This window comes from Tamandua tetradactyla, chromosome 23, assembly GCF_023851605.1.
Source record: "Tamandua tetradactyla isolate mTamTet1 chromosome 23, mTamTet1.pri, whole genome shotgun sequence".
Classification (NCBI taxonomy): domain Eukaryota; kingdom Metazoa; phylum Chordata; class Mammalia; order Pilosa; family Myrmecophagidae; genus Tamandua; species Tamandua tetradactyla.
In genome coordinates this window covers 54,519,930-54,534,982 of record NC_135349.1, presented here as the reverse complement: position 1 = coordinate 54,534,982, position 15,053 = coordinate 54,519,930, and the positions used below count along the sequence as shown (strand labels likewise).

General features: G+C 53.7%; 1 protein-coding gene across 6 annotated transcripts in view; it reads left to right on the top strand.

The window, feature by feature from the left end:
• Window positions 1–15,053, top strand: part of FLYWCH1 (FLYWCH-type zinc finger 1) — a 32,058-nt gene that overhangs the window by 2,148 nt on the left and 14,857 nt on the right. For 3 of the 6 annotated variants that reach the window (XM_077142062.1, XM_077142058.1, XM_077142059.1), the window contains 4 exons: window positions 9,581–9,973; window positions 11,940–12,395; window positions 13,314–13,781; window positions 13,905–14,168. In XM_077142062.1, the coding sequence (XP_076998177.1) occupies window positions 9,649–9,973; window positions 11,940–12,395; window positions 13,314–13,781; window positions 13,905–14,168 (1,513 nt within the window). In that variant the 5' untranslated portion in view covers window positions 9,581–9,648. Of the gene's footprint in view, window positions 1–6,885; window positions 7,783–9,194; window positions 9,382–9,580; window positions 9,974–11,939; window positions 12,396–13,313; window positions 13,782–13,904; window positions 14,169–15,053 lie in introns of those variants that run through there. The other 3 variants (XM_077142061.1, XM_077142060.1, XM_077142063.1) reach the window with 3 other exon arrangements.

Genomic DNA, 15,053 nt, shown 5'->3' with positions numbered 1-15,053 from the left:
TTTAAACCTCTTGGGCCCTGGGTTGGCCCTGAGCCCTTTGTGACCCACAGGCATCAGTGTCTAAGTAGACAATCCAGGCTATTGGTCTGACCTCCGATTTTGGAGGAGGGAGAAGAGGGACAGACTGCAATTGAGTCTCTCCAACATTCTGTTTGCATCTTCTGACTTAAAAGTAATCCATTCACTCCCCAAACCTTTATTGAGTGAAAATTGAATATTACAGAATAAACGCTCGAGTGTTTACCTCAAAATGTGATGATGCAAAATGAAAAATGCATTTTCCATGAACCTAGAATGAATATACATTCACATGATAAATAAAAGTTTCACAAAACAATACCTGCTTTAAAATTATACTGACCTTTGTTATATGCAGCCCAGGTTGATATTTTCAGTTCGATGTAATAAAAAATACTGCTTGGATGGAACCCAGTGATTTTAGGCCCAAGCAGGGCAGTTTGAAAACAGTGCCTTAGACAAGAACAAAGGAAAGAAACTGTCTTGATGGCTTCATTTTTGAATTTCCAGTCAGCGAGTCCTGGGTTCTAACTGTCAATTAGCAGCGGTTTTGCTTTGGGTGTGTGTGTCTCTTGATATTTGCAAGCCTCAGTTTCCTCTTCTATAAAATAGGAATAGTAATAAGGAAAGTTGTTCTAAGAATTTATTAAAGGATAACTTTTAAAAAGGTAAAATTACATTTCATAGATATAAAATATACACACATTAAAGATTATATTTAATTCATTATCAAGAGAACAGATAAGATGTTAAAACCAGCTCAAAGGAGAACCCGAAGAAGAGTCCAGGTCAGGGTTCTTGAAATGAAAGTGCAAAGAGAGGCACACCTGCCTTCTTCCACGGTGGGGGAAGGAAACATCTCCCCGAGGGAATGTATTGAGATGTTTAAGCACTAGAGTTATTTTGCCTCATTCTCAGTTATTTATAAGCACAAGAAACACTTTCCCCCAAATTTCACTTGCAGCACCTGTAAATTTGGGAGAATTGCACCCTTCTGGAGGTCTCCAGAATACCCGCAGGTTCCTGGAACTTGTTAACTTGTTAAAGGATCGTTTGGGGAGGAAAATCTTGAGGTGCTGTCCTCAGCGCTGCCCGCCCAGGACCCCGTGTGCCGAGCAGTCTTTTAGAGGCGCTGCCGACCTTGGCCACTCGGCTTTCCCTGCCGCGGGGTCCCTGCCTCTCCCTGTAGCTGGTGGCCTGGGGGAGGCCCCTCAGAGCGCAAGTGCCACCACAGGGATTTCAGCATCCTCGGGTTTGTTCGCTTCTCTGTTCTATTTGTTTTATTTGATACCACACATTAGTTTCTTGTATGACAGTGTGGCCGCAGGGATGGGGTCCCTGTTTTCTCTGAGAGTTACGGAGGTAAAGAAAAAAAAACGCTACACACAAAGAGATGCTGCTTAATTTTAGCATTTCATCTTTTTCCATTGTAAAAAGAGTTCATGCACATTACAAACAATTTTGAGAAAGCAAAAGACATTGAAGAGAAACTAAAACTGCTCTTCTCTTAAGATTTTGATATATTGCTTCATTCTTTGGGGTGTTGGATGTTTTTTGTTTGTTTGTTTTTTTAAGTTATAAACAGGTGTGATAAAATCAGTCAATAGATAACAAATAAGACCAGAGTGGAGAGGAAATAGAAGAAAGGACAGGTGGATTGAGGGCCAGGTGTAGCATCAATTCCAATTAACATTTTGGTCTTTTGTTGAAAAACCTTGGTTAATTAGCTTAAAAAGATAGCCCTTGCTGAATTCCTGATTGGATTTTATTTTCTCATACATTTTGTAAGCCCAGTCCAAACATTTGTAAATCCTCTTGGATAATCTTTTTATTTTTTGGACAGGTAAAAGCTCTCAAATTCTTGTTTTGGAAACATCACCCTGGATTTAACTTTACCAGGCTGGCAGTGGTTGCACTTTATGAGACACAATACCATCTTGTGGCGATGTAGAGTATTGTTGCAAAGGATTTAAATGTGTGTTTTCCTGAATTTGTGTTTTCTTGACCATGAGCTCAGTCATGCTTTGGTCCTTTGCAAGGGCGGGGCTTCCCACTCGGAAGGGGAGCAGAGCTACGTGTGAGAACATGAAACATGCGTTACAGGAAGTAGTATGCCTGTTAAAGGCACTAATGCAGAGATGAAAATAGTTGTGCATTCGGGTGGCAGATTATGGGTGATTTGTAATATTTTGTTCTTAACATTTTTTTAAAGGTTTCTCTATACAGCCTTTACAATATTAGCAAGTTCCACAATATCTCGATATATAATCCACGCTACCTTTGCTTTGTTAAGAAAACCCAGGAAAGAAGTAGGAAGCCTCTGCTATTTGGTAAAAAAGGTGGAGAAAAGTGTTTTTCATCCTAAAACATGAAAAAAAGTACTTGAGTCAGACCTACAAGTACTTTTTGAAAAACAGATTTATTGAGATATACCATGCTTTCATTTAAAGTGTGTTTAGTATATATTCACAGAGTCGTGCAAGTGTCACCAAAAGCAATTTTAGAACATTTTCCTTACCCCAAGGAGAAACCCTGACCCCTTAGCCATCATCCCCACCCCACCACACCCCAAAGTCCCATCCTTCCAGCCTCCATCAGCTACTAATCTGCTTTCTGTCACCACGGAGTCCCCTAATCTGGACGTTTCGTGTAAATGGAATCATGCATCATTCAGTCTTTTGTGACTGGCTTTCGCTCAGTATAACGTCTGCAAGTTTCATCCATATTGCAGCATGTGTCAGAACTTCGTTTCTTTTTATTCCCAAATAATATTCCACTGCAAGGATGTGCCACGCTTTGTTTATCCATTCACCAGTTATTAGGCATTTGAGTTGTTCCTTTGGGGGCAGTTATGAATAATGCCGCTCTAAACATTCATGTACCAGGCTTTATGTGGACATATTTTCATTTCTCTTGGGTATATGCCTAGGAGTGGAGCTGCTAGGTCATTCGGCAGCTCTGGGTTTAGCCTTTGCAGAACTGCCAGGCTGCTTCCCACAGCAGCCACCCCACTTGACATTCCCAGCAGCAATGTGTGAAAGTTCCGGCTTCTCCACAGCCTCCTCTTTACTTGTTATTCTCTGGCCGTTTTTATTCCAGCCGTCCTAGTGTGCGTGAACTGCCATCGCATTGTGGCTTTGATGTGCATTTCCCTATTGGCTAATGATGTTGAGCAGCTTTTCATGTGCTTTTGGCTATTCTGTATCCTCTTAGAAAAATGTCTATTTAAGTCCTTTGCCCGTTTTTTAAAGTTAGGTTGGTTGCCTTTTTGTTGTTGAGTTGTAAGAGTACTTTATATATTCTAGTTATAAGTTCCTTTTCAGATATGTGATTTGCACTGTTTCTCCCATGTGGTAATTTGTCTTTTCACTCTCTTGATGATATTTTTTGCAACCCTGAAGTTTTTAATTTTGATGATGTCCAATTTATTTTTTCTTTTGTTCCTACTTCTTCTGGTGTCATATCTAAGAAACCATTGCCTAACACAAAGTTGTGTGACGAGTTACCCCATGTTTTCTTCTAAGATTCTGTAGTGTTAGCTCTTGCAGTTAGGTCTTTGGTGCATTCGAGGGTTTTTTGTACGTGGTATGAGATAGGAGTCCAACTTCCTTCCTTTGCCTGTGGAATCCAGTTGTCCCAGCACCATTTGTTGACGAGACTGTTCCTTCCTGATGGAATGGACACAGGGCTATTGTGGAAAATCAGTTGACCATAATCGTGAGGCCTGTTTCTGGCCCCTCAGTTCTACTCCATTGGCCCTCATGCTGGTGCCGCCCTGTCTTCATTACTGCCTCTTTGCAGTGAGTCTTGAAATCAGGAAGCGTGAGCCCTCCCACTTTATTCTTTTCCCAGACAATTTTGGCCCTTAGGACTCTCTTAAATTTCCATGTGAGATTTAGAATCCCCTTGTCAACCTCTGCAAAGAGGTCAGCTGCGGTTTCGATAGGGATGGCATCGAATCAGTGTGTAAGTTTAAGGAATATTGCCGTCTTAACAATGTTAAGCGTTCTGATCCACCGACGTGGGATGGCTTTCCCTTCATTTCGGTCTTTAATTTATTCCAGCAATATTTTTCTTCCAGCAGTATTTTGTAGTTTTCAGAGTGTATGCTTTTAATTTCTTTTGTTAATGTATTCCTCAGTATTTTTGTTGTTGTTGTTATTGTGAGTGGAATTATTTTCTTTTTTAAACACTCAATTTTGTTTTTTGTTTTGTTTTGTTTTGTTTTGCACCGGCAGGCACTGGGAATAGAACCCAGGTCTCCAACATGGCAGGCGAGCACTCTGCCTGCTGAGCTACTGTGGCCTTCCCGGAATTATTTTCTTAATTTCACTTTTGGTTTGCTCATTGCTACTATGTAGAAATACAACTAATTTTTGTATCTTTTGAGGATTTTTAAAATTCGTTTCATGATTGTTTTGGTTTGCTAAAGCTGCCAGAATACAATATAATCAGAAATGGATTGGTTTTACAAAGGGGATTTATTAGGTTATAAATTTATAGTTTTAAGCCCATGGAAATGTCTAAATTAAGGCACCAACAAGAAGATACCTTCTCAGAGGAAAGGCTGCCAGCCCCTGGGACTCCTGCATCAGCTGGGAAAGCACATGGCTGTGATGTGCCTTCAGCTCTCAGCCTCTGATCCCTGTGGCTTTCTCTCTCGGTTCTGGCTTTTAGTTACTGTGGGCTCTTGCTTAGCATCTCCCATGAGAATTTCTGTCTGCATCTCCAAGCATCTGTGTTCTCTCCAACATGTCCCTCTTATAGGACTCCAGTAAGTGGATTAAGACCCATCTTGAATGGGCGGGATCATATCTCCATGGAAACAGCCTAATCAAAAGATCCCACAAGATTGGATTAAAAGAGCATGGCTTCTCTAGGGTACGTGATAGTTTCAAACCAGCATTATGATCTTTAACAGTCCACCCACTTAAACATATCCTGATCATCTGCATATCCACCTTGTTCCACACGCAGCCAGGTGGTTCGGGGCCGTGTGTGCATCTGTCCCAAGGTCCAGCCAGCATTGGGGGGGGTGGGTGTGGGTGGGGGGTGTGGTGGGGGTTCCTTACTCAGGAACCACATGCCAGGCCTGTGTGCATGTGGGATGGAGTACAAAGTTTTCCCACATGTTCCAGAACTTTCTGGCTCTGGCTGTGCAGAGTGCACAATCCCAGGCCAGGCTCAGTGGAAGGCCCTGGTCACTGCGGGTGGCCCCACGCTGGCCCCCGCTGGGCGCTGGACGTGTGCCACAGCCTGCCCAGCCTTGTTTCTCCCTGCATTTTGACGTTCGGCTTTGGCCTCCAAATTTACACTGAGCGCTAGCTACCATGGATGCTTTTTTTTTCCCTTTCTTAAAGCTTGCTTTAGAAATCACAGTATTCTCTGCAATCACGCAGAAGTGGCAAGAGACATGTTAGTTAAGTATGTTCAAAGTTTTGAGTCAAAGCTCTTGAGACGCCCCAAACCATCTGCATGAAATCTTGGGAGTCCTTGGAGCTCTGAGTCCCAGGAGGGGGCTCAGCTGCTGGATTCGTGCTGTGAACAGTGGAACGAACTCGGCCCCACAGTGGGACAAATAGAGCATTTTTTTTTCCCCATCATATAGTTGTATATTCATCATCGTGATCATTTCTTAGAACATTTGCATCAATTCAGAAAAAGAAATAAAAAGACAACAGAAAAAAATTTATACATACCATATTCCTTACCCCTCCCTTTCATTGATCACTAGCATTTCAGTCTACTAAACTTATTTTAACATTTATTCCCCCTATTATTTATTTATTTTTAATCCATATGTTTTACTCGTAAAAGGAGCATCAGACACAAGGTTTTCACAATCACACAGTCAATTGCAAAACCTATGTCATTATACAGTCATCTTCAAGAAACATGGCTACTGGAACACAGCTCTACATTTTCAGGCAGTTCCCTCCAGCCTCTCCATTACACCTTAACTAAAAAGGGGATATCTATATAATGCATAAGAATAACCTCCAGGATAACCTCTCGACTCTGGAATCTCTCAGCCATTGACACTTTGTTTTGTCTCATTTCTCTCTTTCCCCTTTTGGTTGAGAAGGTTTTCTCAGTCCCTCGATGCTGAATCCCAGCTTATTCTAGGATTTCTGTCCCACATTGCCAGGACGGTCCACGCAGCTGTCCACATACAAATAGGGCATTTTTTTTTTTAAAGAAAAAGGAAGTAAAATTCACATCTCATATGATTGATCATGTTAAGTGGCTATTGGCACATCCATGAGGCTGTGCGAGCACGCCCGTGTAACCCCAGGACACTGTGATCACCTGAGGGGAGACCCCGCACGCAGGAGCAGACCTCCCCGCTGCCCTCCGCTCCACACCCCCAGCGGCTTTGTGTCTGCATTCGCCTGTCCTGAGCGGTGCACACAGATGGGCCCACACAGTGCAGCTAGGGGCTACTTCTCGTCACCTGCGAGGTTTGAAATGGGAAGGACTCTGGATTCTGGGCAGCCCTTGTCCCCCATCTGCAATGGCTGTGAATTGCTGAGAACTTTTACTGTGGGCGCAGCTTCTACATAGCCAGACACTTGACCCTGCCTGGCTTTCTACCTACCTGCACGTGGGTAAGTTACCAGGTGCTGCTAGCAAAGAGCTGGGCTGTCAAGCTTACGTCTGTGTTGGGGTTGTCAACGTGGCAGACGTGTGGGCTGGTGGCCCTGGGTCCCGCACAGAGACGAGTGCCCCGGTGAGGTCAGCGCGGGCCTGGGCAGTGACTCCCGGCCTGTTGGGAGGCGTCCTGGGACCGGGGCTGGGCACGCACGGGCATCATCCCCTGGCGCGGAGGCCTCACCCACGTGGCTGCGCCAGGCCTCTGTGCGGGGCGGGCGTGTCTCTGATCTGAGTGTTCCCTTGTGACCAAAGACTGGGGAACCCTGGGCAGCATTTGCTCTCAAGGGGCAGGCGCAGGGCCTGGGAGGCGTCCCTGCACCAGAGACCTTGGTGTTGTGTCAGGAAGGATGAGGAGAAGGCAGGCAGATGAGAGCGGGGGAGCCAGGCTGCAGGGTACCAACTCAGCTGACAGCTCCTCCTTTGGGGAGGTGTCCAGGCAGGGCCCCAGCAGAGCTGAAAGAGGGCTGGGATTCTGCAGACAGCACCCTGCAGGGTGCCAGCTGCTCCCCTGGATTCCCAACTCACCCGAGAGAGGACAGGAGCCAGGATCAGCCTGTGCCTTCTGCCTCTGAACACATCCCAGGGGAATGGCAAAGTGCCTGGAGGAATTTCAGTTTTCTTTTTTCTGTAGCAATGATTAAATGTTTGGAGCTGAGAGAGCAGAAGGACGCTGAGAACTGGCAGTGGGTGGTCCTTCCAGAATGTTCCCCTGGACTGGCTGGTGTCTACTAAACCGTAACCCTGGGCCAGTCCAGCCTCTCAGCCTTCTCTCTATATCAGGGCCGCTGCCTAGGCTGGGAAAAGGCTCCAGCATGGCTGCTGGTGCTGGGCAGCGGTGGGGCCCTGCCTGTGGCCTCTCCCGGCCGGGGCCCCACCACCTCCTCTCCTGCTGGGCCACGGCCTTGCCTGAAGGTCGGGCTCCTTCCTCTTGTGAGCTGAGTGCCTCCAGCACCCTCTCCCCACTCATTTCCCTGCTTCTTCATCCCGCAAACCCAGCTCTGCCATGGCCTCTAGGAGAAGCCTTTCCCCTCCCTTCTCCCCTCTGCCCCTTCTCACTCTTGAGTGCTTCCTTGCCCTCCCCAGCCTGGAACTTGCAACCGTGGCTCGCTGGTAAAATCCTCGAGAGTGGGACCGGGAGGTATCTGACTAGGTGTTCCTAGCACTAAGGAATGTGTCAGTCTCTGTAAATGCTCGTAGGCCAGATTGATTCAGAAGACTTGTCCGTGGAACTGTGGCTCTACCCGGCTGGTTTGCCCTGGGTCGCGCCGAGTGTGTGCTTAGTGGCCCCGCGCAGGCCAGGGCGGGTGCTCCGGAGGGGGGACACAGCTTGTGGAAGCACAAGCAGTGCCGGGGCTGCAGGGCGGCCTCTGCGGGGCAAAGAAGGAGGGGGTGGCTGCTCGCCCACAGCCGGGAGGGAGACCCAAACACATAGATTGTCCAAATGGAAAGAACCGGCGAAGGCAGAGAGGTTTGCAGATAGAGAAGGTCCGAATATTGAGAAAGGGTCTCCAGGGGCCATGGGGGTGAGACCAAGGGAACTAACTGGGTGGAGGCACGTGCTCCACGTCAGGACCAAGTATGCACACTGAGGAGAGGGGGGAGATCTTATATCCAGCCTAAATGGATAAAAATGGGAAATTTCTGAATCACAAAGGGATAACTTTCATTAATCAGAAATTAACAGACAAACTCGTTCCTGTTGATGCTACTATATAGTCTGCTACAGGTGGTTTAAATACTTCTCAGTTGCTGTCTTTTAATTTTTTGTTCCCCTTTAACTGTGAGCCTCTAGCTGTAGAATGTGGGTGGCTGGCCAGCCTGTGGTTCAAAAGAGCGTTTATGTCTGATATTTTATAACTGTTATATTTTTTTATTAATCAAAAGCTGAAAGTCCCTAGGTTCGGTCACTTGCCAGGTCTATCCGATAATCTATTTCGTTTTTTAAATTTTTGTATTGTGGTAACATGTATACGTTACATTTCCTATTTTAACAACTTTCAAGCGCACCGTTCAGTGGCACTCATTCCATTCACAACGTCGTGCTGCCATCACGACCATCCATTCATTGTCGAAACTTTCCCATCACCCCGACAGAAAGGATGCACCCCGGTGCGGCCCCTCCGCTTACCCTGGTCTTTTCTGTCCACGTGTATCAGTTACCCATGGCTGCCTAACAGAAGCTCCCTGCTCTTATTAAGCCTGTTGAGTGATAACAGGGTGCCTCGGCGGTTCGCTCCAGCTTTCCCAGGCTCTTTCTCGAGGCTCCTGCGGCTGGAGGGGCTGCGGGCCGGAGGGCACACGCGTCTGCCAGTGCCGGCAGTGCCTTGGGCCCTGCCTGTGGCCGCTCACCCCGCTTCCTTCCCGGCTCTCCCAGGACAGCAAGGGCCGAACCGCAAGGCCTCTCGCGGCAGGCACTTCTTGGAGCCGAAACGGCGGGAGACGCACGGGGATTCTGAGGCCAGGGCGGCGGTGCGGGGCGCGGTGGGGGCCGCGGGCGGGGATAGGCCTGGTTCATTAATTCGGGGAGTGCGGAGCCGGGGAGCCAGGGGGCGGGCTGCGGGCGGACTGACGTCTGATAGGGCCAATCGGCAGTGGGGTGGTGTGCCTGGTGGGCGGTGCTTCCGGCCGTAACCCTTACCTGTCTGGAGCTGCTGTAACCCTGGAGGCGCAGGCGGTTTTGAACACGGCTGGTCCCCAGGTCCTCCCCAGGTCGCCGGCCCCGCCTCGTTGCTCTGCGGGGCGGGATGGCCTGGGCAGGGGTGATGAGGTGCCCGGGGGCTGCCAAAGAGGAGCCCTGGGGCCAACGCCCCCACCTGGGTTCTCAGCACCATTCCCTTCTTTCCCGGCCACTCCCAGAGCCCCAGATGGGGTGCTCTCCCCCTCACTGGGATGTTGCCTCCTCCTCTAGGAAGACCCTGGACCCCAGCTTCCTTACCAGGGAGGAGGCGGAGGTGCAGGCCTGGCTGAGCTCCCAGCATGCCCCTGCCTGAGCCCGGCGAGCAGGAGGGTGAGAGCGCCAAGGCCGGCCAGGAGCCTGCCCCTGACCCCAGCACTGACATCGTCCCTACGGCCCCCAGGAAGCCCAAGGACTTCTCCAAGCTCGTCCTGCTCACGGCCTCCAACCAGAGTGAACATGGGCTGGACCCTGAGGGTAAGGGGGTGCACTGTGTCATCTCCCTGGAGATGTCCAGCCCCGCCCCCCTGGCCAGCACCCCCCAGGAGACCCTGCCGGCGGGGGAACAGGAGGCCGTACAGCTCAACCCCAAGGCCCCCGAGCAGAAACGCCGCAAGCTGGACCCAGGTGAGGCCCCAGGATGCGTGTGACTGCAGAGCTGCCACCCGCAGCTATGCTCTGCTCTGGCCCTTCCATTCCCCCGTCTGCCTCCCTGGTCCTCGGGGACCCCTGGTGGGAGGCAGGTGGCACTGGAGTCAGGGGCCCAGACAGGTGTCCTTGGAGAGGGGCGTGGAATCCTGACTCCGCCCCTTTCTGGTCATGTGGGCTCCCCGGGCCACCTGCCCGAGTCCCTCTCAAGGCCAGCGACACGTGGTGGAGGCCGTGCCAGTGCATCTGGGCTCCGGCCCCCAGCTGCATGGTCAGCTTCTCCAGAGGCCTAGGCGCTGTGTCATTCTGGAGCTGCTGCAGGTCCCAGGTGCAAAGTGCCTTTACCAGCGCTCACCAGCCCTGTCACCCTCCAGCGGAAGCCCCACATGCCCTCACACCTGCATGCTGGAGGGCTCCCGCTGGGTGGTGCGATGCACACCGTGGCTGCCAGGCTGAACCCACCGTGCTGTGGCAGGCTGCCCTGCTGCTCCTCTCTCACTCACGGCCCCCTCTGGACACCGAGCCCCCTCCCAGAGCTTGCCTCTGTTGGGGGTCTCAGGTGGGAAACCAGGAACAGGCGAGGTGAAGCCCAACGTTGATTGGGTCTCTATACAGGACCTGTGCTGTGGGTCTGGGGTCTTTCCTGAGCCCTGCTGGTGGGAACAGCCTCGCCTGTCTGGCCAGAGCTCAGGCTCCCGGGTCGTGCTTTGGGTAAGACCCTGCTTTACCATTTGCCATGGACTGGCGGTTTGTTCCTGGGGCTAAGCCTCAGTTTCCTCATTCCAAACCAGGACGGGTAACTGGGCTCCCCAAAGCATTGTCGGAACTGGCTGTGGCCACCGGTGTGGCCCCTGACGCAGCACACGGCCGCGGTGAGTGCTCAGTGAGTGCCAGTTCCCGCTGTCCCCGCGTGGTCCCCGAGGGGAGTACAGCTTTCTGGGGGTCTTTGGGCACTGTTGGCAGTTGCTTTTTCCTCTCTTTTCATTGTGGTAAAATCATAAAATTTCTAGTTTTAACCATTTTAAGTTTACAATTCAGTGGCATTAGATTTGCCACGTTGTGCTGCCATCACCCCAGTCTCTTTCTAAAACACTGCACCCCTCCAGTAGGAACTCTGCACTCACTAAGCAGTGGCACTTGCTCCTCCCTCCCCCGTTCCCTGGTCACCCTGATCTGCTTTCTGACTGTGAATTGGCCTGTTCTAGATAGTCCAAGTAGATAGTGAAACCAGACAGTATTTGTCCCTTTGCATCCAGGGCTCATTTCACTCGGCATCATGTCGCCAGGGCTCATCTGTGTTGCTGCATGGCTCAGAACGCTTCCTTTTCATAGCCAAATCTATTGCGTTGTCTTCGTAGAGCTCATTTTGTTTCCTTTTTCATCTGTGGATAGACACATGGGGTGCTCCCACCTTTTGATTATTGTGAATAATGCTGCCATGAACATTGGTGTGCAAGGGTCTGTGTGAGCCCCTGCTTTCAGTTCTTTGGGTTGCATACCTAGGAGCGGAACCCCAGGTCACATAGTACCTTGTGTTTGACTTTCTGAGGTTTGCCTATTTCTTGAGACTTGGTTTGGGAGAGCAGAAGAGTAACAGAGCTGAGATCCCAGGCTGGACTCTGTGCACCCCTGTCCCGGCGGGCTGGCTGGGCCACCTGTCCCTGCTCTGCTCGGGGCCGGCTCTTGGCTGGTGTGAGGGGTGTCGTCCCTCGGGCACAGCACCCTGGTGCTGAGGCCCCCCTGAGCACAGAAGGGGCTGCCGCGTCCCCTCAGCTCCTCAGTGCCCACCTCCCGAGCAGCGGCAGCCGTCTCCCACCCCAGGCCCCTTGCCCACAGCCCGGGACTGGAGGGTGTCCTTCAGGTCCGGGCTCTCCAGGTACAGGGAGGCAGCCCTCGCTCCGCCCGCGCGTCTGGCCCCTTTAACCAGCGCCCTTTGCCCTCGCAGCCCCTGCGCCCCTGGAGTTCCTGAGGACACCGTTCGGGGGCCGCCTGCTGGTGCACGAGTCGTTCCTGTACAAACAGGAAAAGGCGGTGGGCGACAAGGTGTACTGGAAGTGCCGCGAGCACGTGGAGCTGGGGTGCCGGGGCCGGGCCATCACTCGGGGCGCACGGGCCACCGCCATGCGCGGGCATTGTCACCCGCCCGATGAGGAGGGCCTGCGGGCCCGGCGCCAGCGGCAGAAGCCACCCAGCCTGGCCCTGGCCGAGGGGCCTGGCCGTCCAGAGAGCCCCAGGCCACAGGGCCCAGCGGAGGAGCCCTCGGAGGGGCTGGGCCCATGGCTGCGACCCAAGGAGCCTGCCCCCGGGCTGGGGCGGAGCAAACCGGCCACCCAGGACGAAGGGCTCCGGGTGCTGTCGCTGCTGAGCCTGCCCCCCAAGAAACGCCCGACGCTGGGGCTAGGTGAGCCCCCCGTAGGCTGCCAGGGGGAGTGGGAGCGGAAGTGGGGCCCTTTTCTGTACCCAGCCACAAACGTGGGGGTCCACATCTGTTATAAGACATCCTCGAGGTCAGAGGACTTTTCAAAGTATGAACACGTCACACCAACTGTAGAGCCCCTGGGATAGACCCACTGCCCAGGGAAGCCTTGGAAGGCCTCGGAAGGCCCTGGAAGGTTCCGGAATACCTGGCATCCCAGGTTCTTTTGCAGCTTTCTGGCTCAGCAGGCTCTGGTGTGCGGCCCATAAATTTTATTCTGGGAGTCGCTGAAGTTTGGGGAGGACAGTGTAGCGGGGGGATCTTGGGCTCTGAACCCCAGATTCAAATTCTAGCCCCACCTCATGGCTGCCCTGAAGCCGCGGGAAACACGCTTGGCTGTGGAAGCCCCTCCCGGCCGCTGGGACGGCCGAGTGCTGTGGGGCGAGCTTGCGTTGGGAGGCCCGTGAGGGACCCTCCCAGCCCAGCCGCAGTTGGTGTGAGAAGCTGCCCCCAAGGGCTGCCCAGTGCCCCGGTCTGGGGGTCCCTGGAGGTTTCCTCTTTCCTGGGCATCTCTGGTGCCATTTGAATTTTATGCCGTGTGCATGCATTATGTACTCAGAAAATACAAGCTTTAGAAACAGGCCCTAAAACCAAAACGTGACCAGGCCTGACCTAGAGGGTGGGCTGTGGGTGGGCCCCGCTGGGCCCCGCCCAGGACTGTGGCCGTGAACTGGGGTGTCGCCCATGGGCCTGTGCACCCCAAGGCCCCACCCAGGGAGCTGTGGCAAATGTCAGTTGTCGAGGAGAAAACCCCATGGGCACCCTTGTCTGCACCCAGGGAGTGCCCCCCACGCCGGCACAGTCCCCGCCTCACCCGTGCCCCCGCGCGCCCTTCCCACACAGGCGGGGCGCGGCCCCTGGAGTTCCTGAGGACCTGCTACGGCGGCAGCTTCCTGGTGCACGAGTCCTTCCTGTACAAGCGGGAGAAGGCCGTGGGCGACAAGGTGTACTGGACGTGCCGCGACCATGTGCTGCACGGCTGCCGCAGCCGGGCCATCACCCAGGGCCAGCGGGTCACTGTGATGCGGGGGCACTGCCACTCGCCCGACGTCGAGGGCCTGGCGGCCCGGCGGCAGCAGGAGAAGGCCCTGGAGGCCCTACAGGCCCGGCCGGGCGGCCCCGCCCCCGTGGACAAGCTGCTCCGGGGCGTGGACAGTCTGTTCTACTGCAGGGGCCCCGGTCCCCTGACCCTCACCAGACCCAGGCCCAGAAAGTGCACAAAGGTCAAAGACCAGGGGCTCCCGGCCCGGCCCCAGGCCCTGCAGGGGGGCCCTGCCGAGGACCAGGACCCAGACCCGGACCCCGACGGGGGTGAGTCTGCATCCTCTGAACAGTGGCCTGAGTCCAGTCCTGATGTGGGGGGCAGGCCTGGCCATGCAGGAGGCCACTGCCCATGCAGCCCCCCAGCCCTGCCCGCCTCTGCCTCCCCTGCAGGAGGCCCCGAGTTCCTGAGGACGCCCCTGGGCGGCAGGTTCCTGGTGTACGACTCGTTCCTGTACCGGCGGGAGAAGGCGGCCGGGGAGAAGGTGTACTGGACGTGCCGGGACCAGGCCCGCATGGGCTGCCGCAGCCGGGCCATCACCCAGGGCCAGCGCGTGACCGTGATGCGGGGACACTGCCACCCGCCGGACCTGGGCGGCCTGGAGGCCCTGAGGCAGCGCGAGAAGCGCCCCGGCGCCGCCCAGCGTGGGGGCCCAGGTGCGGGGTGGCGGGCAGCTCCTCGAGGCAGCTTCTCTCGCTCTCCCCTCTCCTCACCTCTCCCTCCTGGGCCCACCTCGTGGCCTCCTGCCCTGACCCCAGCGTCCTGCTGTCCCAGTGGATGTCCCCCCTGCTTGGCTGCCCCCACCCTCCGCCTGACCTCCCTGAACACCCAGCAGCACATGGTGGGCTCTCCTGCTCCTCCTCTTGCTTTCCTTGTTTAAGAATTTGTAGTGCCCCAGGGAAGTTAATGGCACCCAAAGGCCGGCTCCTGGCTTGGACGCTTCCAGTCCCAGCGTGGCCCACAGTTTAGGCGGTTAGAGCCCGGGAGAGGCGCGCTTTCCCTGGACCCCGTTTCTTCCTCCTCCAGCTGTTCTGAACTCTGGGGTCGTCTTGGCCAGAGCCAGGCCTCGTTCCCCTGGTTTTCGGCTCCTTCCCAAGCTCCCGCTGCCGCCTGCTCGGTTCCCGCGGAGGCCTCGGCCCCCAGGCTCGGGTGACATAAACGCTCCGTCCTTGTCGTGCCTCTGAACTGACCAGGTCTTCACCCCTGCCCACAGCCCGCGAGTCGCCTCTGGCCATTTGGATGCCACCTTTCCTCTAACTTGAGACCTGTTATTTTCTCCCTCTGCCTGTCCTTCCTCCGTTTTCATCTCGCTTTTGTGTCCCTGGGGGCGGCCCTGCAGGCCCAGCACCCCCGCTCCAGGCCGCCGCGGAGCACTCAGCCGGCCCTGAGGGTGTTGCTTACTTCTGAAAATTGTTCACTATCCACCTCCAGCGAGAGAAAATAAGGATTTAGTTCTCGGGACCGCCCCCGTCCTCTCAGTCTGCTCGTCGCCCAGTTTTTCCCTTTTCATCTTCGAGGCCGAGCCGGGAGCTGGGCCCACG